The sequence below is a fragment of the Oncorhynchus keta genome, chromosome 37, assembly GCF_023373465.1.
Source record: "Oncorhynchus keta strain PuntledgeMale-10-30-2019 chromosome 37, Oket_V2, whole genome shotgun sequence".
NCBI lineage: Eukaryota > Metazoa > Chordata > Actinopteri > Salmoniformes > Salmonidae > Oncorhynchus > Oncorhynchus keta.
In genome coordinates this window covers 25571221-25580425 of record NC_068457.1, presented here as the reverse complement: position 1 = coordinate 25580425, position 9205 = coordinate 25571221, and the positions used below count along the sequence as shown (strand labels likewise).

General features: G+C 45.6%; 1 protein-coding gene across 2 annotated transcripts in view; it reads left to right on the top strand.

The window, feature by feature from the left end:
• The first annotated feature begins 283 nt into the window (after positions 1–283).
• LOC127916785 (receptor tyrosine-protein kinase erbB-4-like) overlaps positions 284–9205 on the top strand; it is a 419139-nt gene continuing 410217 nt past the window's right edge. For both annotated transcript variants that reach the window (XM_052499916.1, XM_052499915.1), the window contains exon 1: positions 284–432. In XM_052499916.1, the coding sequence (XP_052355876.1) occupies positions 376–432 (57 nt within the window). In that variant the 5' untranslated portion in view covers positions 284–375. The remainder of the gene's footprint in view (positions 433–9205) is intronic.

The following is a 9205-nucleotide window of genomic DNA, read 5'->3' as shown; positions in this document are numbered from 1 at the left end:
TCTCTCTCTCTCTCTCTCTCTCTCTCTCTCTCTCTCTCTCTCTCTCTCTCTCTCTCTCTCTCTCTCTCTCTCTCTCTCTTGAATCTTAAATTGTAACCTTTTTTAACTAGTCCAGTTAGTTAAGGACAAAATGTTATTTACAATGACGGCCTACTTTATAAAAGAGACCTCTCTGATGCTCTGCAGTGTGTAATTGTTGAATGACATTGAATTCGCTTTGTAGTTAAGTTGAATGGTGAGATGTATTTTTATCCATCTGTGTCTTTCTCTCTTCCTGCAGTTTGCCCTGGAACGGAGAACAAGTTGAGCACGTTGTCAGACCTGGACCAGCAGTACCGCACCCTGAAGAAGCATTATGAGAACTGTGAGGTGGTCATGGGAAACCTGGAGATCACCAGTATCGACCGGAACCGCAACCTCTCCTTCCTCAAGGTGAGTCCAGCTTGGCCGGATGCTGCTGATAGACCATGGATTGTTGTTGGTCAAAAATGAATGGTAGACCTGAAGCCACCTGTTGCAGTGTGAAAAAGTCATGAATAATGTGTTTATTTCTATTGGCAGTTTATGAATCAAATGTTGTTCATTTCAGCACTGTGGATATTTTAGCACATATTTTTATCATTGGTAAACTGGTGCTGCATAAAATGATCTACGGGCTGCACATGGGGAGAGAGGAGAGGACCCGGTGTGAGGATCGAGGAGGCCTGGAATAACATCATTTAAAAAAACATTTTTTTTTTCTTTATTTTTATGAACATAAAGCTCCCTTACTAGGCCTATCTCAGCACAGTATGGGTCCTCTCCTCTCTCCCCGGTGTGCCCACCTCCCCCACCTCCCTCTCTCCCGGGCCCCCCATGCTGTTTAATGATCTGAGGTGTGCCACTAATTACCGCGCTCCGACGTCGGGGACAATGAAAACCATAAACAGTTCCATCAGGCATTGCATCATTAGCGCAACAATTAGGCATCTGGGGGATTGATAAGGGATATCTGGAGGTACGCTGTTGCCGTGGAGACACCCGCTTTTATGACCACAGGGTGACGGGGTTGATGGCAGTGTGACACGGCAAAGGTGGTATCGGGGTTAATGATATCACACTGTGCCGCTAAGTACCACCTGACCCGTAAGGACCACCAACAGTACACTGACGCCTCGCGTTTCCGGGGAAACTGGCAGAGGATGAAGGAGGAGAAACGTTTTCGCATCCTATCAAAGCTAACCACTTGAGATAATAAAAAATGTCAAATATCATAGATTGTTTTCTGTTGTCCAAACAGATGTAATTGAGGGGGTTGATTAAACACATTCAGAAAAAGAGAGAGAAACACGGTCACTTGACAGGGAATATTCCCTTAGAGACGGTTGTCATGCATGTTGATATCCTGGTTGAACCTGCCCTCGTCTCTCTCCTGGGCTGATGAGTACTGATGAAGTGTCTCAGAGCCCTCTGGTTACAGCCAGACCAGATAGGACAGGAAGTGGTGATGGTTATGACTGATAATGATGGTAATGATGATGATAATTACTATGATTCAATTGAACTTCTGACATTCACACCCATCCCGCCATACCTTCCTTCTTTCACTAAATCAAGAACAACGCACTAAATCAAGAACAACAAACTAAATCAAGAACAACGCACTAAATCAAGAACAACAAACTAAATCAAGAAAAATGAACTAAATCTAGAACAACGCACTAAATCCAGAACAACGCACTAAATCCAGAACAACGCACTAAATCCAGAACAACGCACTAAATCCAGAACAACGCACTAAATCCAGAACAACGCACTAAATCCAGAACAACACACTAAATCCAGAACAACGCACTAAATCCAGAACAACGCACTAAATCCTCAGACTGTCTAGTAATTGTGGGAAGATGCCTACAGGGAACTGAGTGATTGGAAGGGTTATTAGTGCTGTCAGTCAGACTGTAGGTTACACAGTGGTACCATGCTGTACTATAGCTCGTATCTACTATTATACAGCCTTTCATAAGGTTACACCTGCCAGTCACTGAGGGCAAAGAAGCCCTGCTCGTTTGGGAGTTCAGAAGCTTTCTTTACCCCCAGATTTGCTCCTGAGTCGCTTTGAGTCCTGTTCCTCTGCAGTGAAAGCGACTGAAACAACAGTTTAGGCCCCACAGTCTTTGTTTGCCTAAAATGACCCACATCTAACTGCCTGAAGCTCAGGACCTGAAGCAAGGATATGCATATTCTTGGTACCATTTGAAATGAAACACTTTGAAGTTTGTGGAGATGTGAAACGAACGTCATAAAATATAACACAATAGATCTGGTACAAGATAATACAAAGAAAAAAACAACTGTTCTTTTGTATTTTTTTTGTACCATCATCTTTGAAATGCAAGAGAAAGGCCATAAAGTATTATTCCAGCCCAGGTGCAATTTATATTTTGGCCACTAGATGGCATCAGTGTATGTGCAAAGTTTGACTGATCCAATGAACTATTGTATTTTTATTATTTTATTTTTTGGTTTGTTTATCTGTCTGCCCCAGCCGCGAACTCAGGCTCTGTGTGTAGTTAACCGACCCTCTCTGCCCCTTCATCGCCATTTTACCTGTTGTTGTTTTAGCTGATTAGCTGTTGTTGTCTCACCCGTTGTCTTAGTTAGCTCTCCAAATCAACACCTGTGATTACTTTATGCCTCGCTGTATGTCTCTCTCATATGTCAATGTGCCTTGTATACTGTTGTTTAGGTTAGTTATCATTGTTTTAGTTTACAATGGAGCCCCTAGTTCCACTCATTATACCTCTGATACCTCCTTTGTCCCACCTCAAATCAAATCAAATCCAATTTTATTTGTCACATACACATGGTTATCAGATGTTAATGCGAGTGTAGCGAAATGCTTGTGCTTCTAGTTCCGACAATGCAGTGATAACCAACAAGTAATCTAACTAACAATTCCAAAACTACTGTCTTATACACAGTGTAAGGGGATAAAGAATATGTACATAAGGATATATGAATGAGTGATGGTACAGGGCAGCATACAGTAGATGGTATCGAGGTCCCCACACATGCGGGGACCTCACCCATTATAACCAGCTTATCCAGAGATGCAACCTCTCTTATCATCACTCAGTGCCTGGGCTTACCTCCTCTGTACCCGCACCCCACCATACCCCTGTCTGCACATTATGCCCTAAATCTATTCTACCACGCCCAGAAATCTGCTCCTTTTATTCTTTGTCCCCAACGCTCTAGGCGACCAGTTTTGATAGCCTTTAGCCATGCCCTCATCTTACTCCTCCTCTGTTAATCGGGTGATGTGGAGGTAAACGAAAGCCCTGTGTGTCCCCAGGCACCCTCATTTGTTGACTTCTGTGATCGAAAAAACCTTGGATTCATGCATGTCAACATCAGAATCCTCCTCTCTAAGTTTGTTTTACTCACTGCCCTAGCACACTCTGCCAACCCTGATGTCCTTGCCGTGTCTGAATCCTTGCTTCGGAAGACCACCAACAATTCTGAGATTTCCATATCCAGCTACAACATTTTACGTCAAGATAGATCTGCCAAAAGGGGAGGAGTTGCAATCTACTGCAGAGATAGCCTTTCTAGATACCAGATACTTTCCAGGTCTACACCCAAACAGGTTGAACTTCTAATCTTTAAAATAAACCTCTCCAGAAATAAGTCTCTCACTGTTGCCGCCTGCTATCGACCCCCCTCCGCTCCTAGCTGTGCCCAGGACACCATTTGTGAATTGATCGCCCCTCATCTAGCTTCAGAGTTCGTTCTGTTAGGTGACCTAAACTGGGATATTCTTAACACTCCGGCAGTCCTACAATCTAAGCTAGATGCCCTCAATCTTACACAAATCATCAAGGAACCCACCAGGTACAACCCTAAATCCGTAAACATGGGCACCCTCATAGACATTATCCTGACCAACTTGCCCTCCAAATACACCTCCGCTGTTTTCAATCAGGATCTCAGCGATCACTGCCTCATTGCCTGTATCCGCTGTGGGTCCGCGGTCAAACGACCACCCCTCATCACTGTCAAACGCTCCCTAAAACACTTCTGCGAGCAGGCCTTTCTAATCAACCTGGCCCGGGTATCCTGGAAGGATATTGACCTCATCCCGTCTGTCGAGGATGCCTGGTCTTTCTTTAAAAGTAATTTCCTCACCATCCTAGATTAGCATGCCCCGTTCAAAAAATGCAGAACTACGAACAGATATAGCCCTTGGTTCACTCCAGACCTGACTGGCCTTGATCAGCACAAAAACATCCTGTGGCGGACTGCAATAGCATCGAATAGTCCCCACGATATGCAACTGTTCAGGAAAGTCAGGAACCAATACACGCAGTCAGTCAGGAAAGCAAAGGCTAGCTTTTTCAAGCAGAAATTTGCATCCTGTAGCTCTAACTCCAAAAAGTTCTGGGACACTGTAAAGTTCATGGAGAACAAGAGCACCTCCAAGAGCACCTCCAGCTGGCCATGCCTTCCTAATGGCTACTCCAACCCCGGCCAACAGCTCCGCCTCCCCCGCAGCTACTCGCCCCAACCCTCCCCAGCCTCTCCTTCACCCAAATCTGGACAGCAGATGTTCTGAAAGAGCTGTAAAAACCTGGACCCGTACTAATCAGCTGGGCTAGACAATCTGGACCCTTTCTTTCTAAAACTATCCGCTGTCATTGTTGCAACCCCCATTACCAGCCTGTTCAACCTCTCTTTCGTATCGTATGAGATCCCTAAAGATTGGAAAGCTGCCGCGGTCATCCCCTTCTTCAAAGGGGGTGACACCCTAGACCCAAACTGTTACAGACCTATATCCATCCTGCCCTGCATATCTATCTGTCTTCAAAAGCCAAGTTAATAAACAGATCACTGACCATTTCGAATCCGCTGTGCAATCCGGCTTCCGAGCCATTCACGGGTGCACCTCAGCCACGCTCAAGGTACTAAACGATATCATAACCGCCATCGATAAAAGACAGTACTGTGAAGCCGTCTTCATCAACCTGGCCAAGGCTTTCAACTCTGTCAATCACCGTATTCTTATCGGCATACTCAATAGCCTTGGTTTTTCTAATGACTGCCTCGCCTGGTTCACCAACTACTTTGCAGACAGAGTTCAGTATGTCAAATCGGAGAGCATGTTGTCCGGACCTCTGGCAGTCTCTATGGGGGTACCACAGGGTTCAATTCTCAGGCAGACTCTTTTCTCTGTATATATCAATGATGTCGCTCTTGCTGCAGGCGATTCCCTGATCCACCTCTACGCAGACGACACCATTCTGTATACTTCTGGCCCTTCCTTGGACACTGTGCTAACTAACCTCCAAACGAGCTTCAATGCCATACAACACTTCGTCCGTGGCCTCCAACTGCTCTTAAACGCTAGTAAAACCAAATGCATGCTTTTCAACCGTTCGCTGCCTGCACCCGCACGCCCGACTAGCATCACTACACTGGACGGTTCTGACCTAGAATATGTGGACAACTACAAATACCTAGGTGTCTGGCTAGACTGTAAACTCTCCTTCCAGACTCATATTAAACATCTCCAATCCAAAATCAAATCTAGAATCGCCTTTCTATTTCGCAACAAAGCCTCCTTCAATCACGCCGCCAAACCTACCCTAGTAAAACTGACTATCCTACCGATCCTCCACTTCGGCATTGTCATCTACAAAAAAGCTTCCAACACTCTACTCAGCAAACTGGATACATCACAGTGCCATCCGTTTTGTTACCAAATCACCTTATACCACCCACCACTGCGACCTGTATGCTCTAGTCAGCTGGCCCTCACTACAAATGCATCGCCAGACCCACTAGGAAGGCCCAAGTCATCTATAAGTCTATGCTAGGTAAAGCTCCGCCGTATCTCAGTTCACTGGTCACGATAACAACACCCACCCGTAGCACACGTTCCAGCAGGTATATCTCACTGATCATCCCCAAAGCCAACACCTAATTTGGCCGCCTTTCCTTCCAGTTCTCTGCCTACAGTGACTGGAACGAATTGCAAAAATCGCTGAAGTTGGAGACTTTTATTTCCCTCACCAACTTTAAACATCAACTATCTGAGCAGCTAACCGATCGCTGCAGCGGTACATAGTCCATCTGTAAATAGCCCATCCAATCTACCTACCTCATCCCCATACTGTTTTTATTTTATCTACATTTCTGCTCTTTTGCACACCAGTACTTGCACATCATCATCTGCTCTTTTATCACTCCATTGTTAATCTGCTAAATTGTAACTATTCTCTCCTATGGCCTATTTATTGCCTACCTCCTCATGCCTTTTGCACACACTGTATATAGACTTTATTTTTTCTACTCTGTCATTGATTTGTTTATTGTGTTATTGGCTTGTTTATTGTTTACTCCATGTGTAACTCTGTGTTGTTGTCTGTGTCACACTGCTTTGCTTTATCTTGGCCAGGTCGCAGTTGTAAATGAGAACTTGTTCTCAACTAGCTTACCAGGTTAAATAAAAAAAATACAAAAACTTATGTTCAATTTGAATTAATCAGGACTGCCCAAATGTGCCTAATTTGTTTGTTAATAACTTTTCATGTTCAAAATTATGCACTCTCCTCAAACGATAGAATGGTATTCTTTCACTGTAATAGCTACTGTACATTGAACAGTGCAGTTAGATTAACAAGAATTGAGGCTTCCCACTCTCCAAAGTCAGAAATGTCCATGTCCTGGGAAATGTTCTGGTTACCTACAACCTCGTGCTAACGGCATTAGCATATGTTAGCTCCACCATCCTGTGGAAGGTTACCTACAACCTCGTGCTAACGGCATTAGCCTACGTTAGCTCCACCGTCCTGTGGAAGGTTACCTACAACCTCGTGCTAACGGCATTAGCCTACGTTAGCTCCACCGTCCTGTGGAAGGTTAACTACAACCTCGTGCTAACGGCATTAGCGTACGTTAGCTTCACCGACCTGTGGAAGGTTACCTACAACCTCGTGCTAACGGCATTAGCCTACGTTAGCTCCACCGTCCGGTGGAAGGTTACCTACAACCTCGCGCTAACGGCATTAGCCTACGTTAGCTCCACCGTCCTGTGGAAGGGACCCCTACAACCTCGTGCTAACGGCATTAGCCTACGTTAGCTTCACCGACCTGTGGAAGGTTACCTACAACCTCGTGCTAACGGCATTAGCCTACGTTAGCTTCACCGACCTGTGGAAGGTTACCTACAACCTCGTGCTAACGGCATTAGCCTACGTTAGCTCCACCGTCCTGTGGAAGGTTACCTACAACCTCGTGCTAACGGCATTAGCCTACGTTAGCTCCACCGTCCTGTGGAAGGTTACCTACAACCTCGCGCTAACGGCATTAGCCTACGTTAGCTTCACCGACCTGTGGAAGGTTACCTACAACCTCGCGCTAACGGCATTAGCCTACGTTAGCTCCACCGTCCTGTGGAAGGTTACCTACAACCTCGTGCTAACGGCAACGGCTCCACCGTCCTGTGGAAGGTTACCTACAACGTTAACGGCATTAGCTAGCTTCACCGACCTGTGGAAGGTTACCTACAACCTCGTGCTAACGGCATTAGCCTACGTTAGCTTCACCGACCTGTGGAAGGTTACCTACAACCTCGTGCTAACGGCATTAGCCTACGTTAGCTTCACCGACCTGTGGAAGGTTACCTACAACCTCGTGCTAACGGCATTAGCCTACGTTAGCTCCACCGTCCTGTGGAAGGTTACCTACAACCTCGTGCTAACGGCATTAGCCTATGTTAGCTCCACCGTCCTGTGGAAGGGACCCCTACAACCTCGTGCTAACGGCATTAGCGTACGTTAGCTTCACCGACCTGTGGAAGGTTACCTACAACCTCGTGCTAACGGCATTAGCCTACGTTAGCTTACCTGTGGAAGGTTACCTACAACCTCGTGCTAACGGCATTAGCCACGTTAGCGACCTGTGGAAGGTTACCTACAACCTCGTGCTAACGACATTAGCCTACGTTAGCTCCACCATCCTGTGGAAGGTTACCTACAACCTCGTGCTAACGGCATTAGCCTACGTTAGCTTCACCGACCTGTGGAAGGTTACCTACAACCTCGTGCTAACGGCATTAGCCTACGTTAGCTCCACCGTCCTGTGGAAGGGACACAGATCCCCAAAGAATTTAACTTGCACTTTGATGCAGCTGTTCTACAGATGAACTGACAACTGTTGATGTTCATGCATGCTGCTGAATTTCTCCCACTGCTTCTTTCTTAACTGATTTGCCATGCTTTCTTTAGCTGAACAAGGATTTGGTTTGGTGAAGCCCTCTGGAACCTCTGTAAATGTTGAAAAGGGATATTAGAATGTAGAGCTGTGCTGGAACAAATATGCCGAATGGTTGGGTTTAGTGGAAGTGTTTTAATGTGGATTTCAACAGAGATGCCAAGCCTGGCAGGTGTCTGTGTAGTGGAAGAAGGATAGAAGGTGATACTGGTGACTGGCAGGCGCTGAGGCCCGGCGTCATCACTCAATCACCATTTATGACATTATTTGGTTGGCTGACCATCACACCTTATCTGTGGCTCTCTCCCGGGAGGGACATTCCCAAAGGACCCGGGAGCACGGACGGACACTGTTGGGGGAGTGAAGACTGATGAAAGCGTTTATTGACCAAATTAATGTTCCTACGTGAATTATATTTAAATTGTCATGTTCCGGATTCTTTCAAGAGTTCATAAAGAGCTTTGAATGTTGATGTTTTATATTGTACTGTAAGTGATATGGATTTTTTGTTCCAGAGAAACTGTGTTATTCTGTTGGTCGGACGGCAGATACTTCAAAGAGGAGCAACACGGGTGCACTGTTACCATACAGTGTGGAGGGCGGTTAGATTAGAGGATGCATGGGAAGTTTTATGCCTTTTGGTTGAGTGTTTTGGGCCATACAAAGTGAGGTTGATTAGACGATGGGAGATACTGGGATTTGGTGCTCTTGGAAGATTAAAAGCTGGATTGGGTGCTCTTGGAAGAATTAAAGCTGGATTTGGTGCTCTTGGAAGAATTAAAGCTGGATTTGGTGCTCTTGGAAGAATTAAAGCTGGATTTGGTGCTCTTGGAAGAATTAAAGCTGGATTTGGTGCTCTTGGAAGAATTAAAGATGGATTTGGTGCTCTTGGAAGAATTAAAGCTGGATTTGGTGCTCTTGGAAGAATTAAAGCTGGATTTGGTGCTCT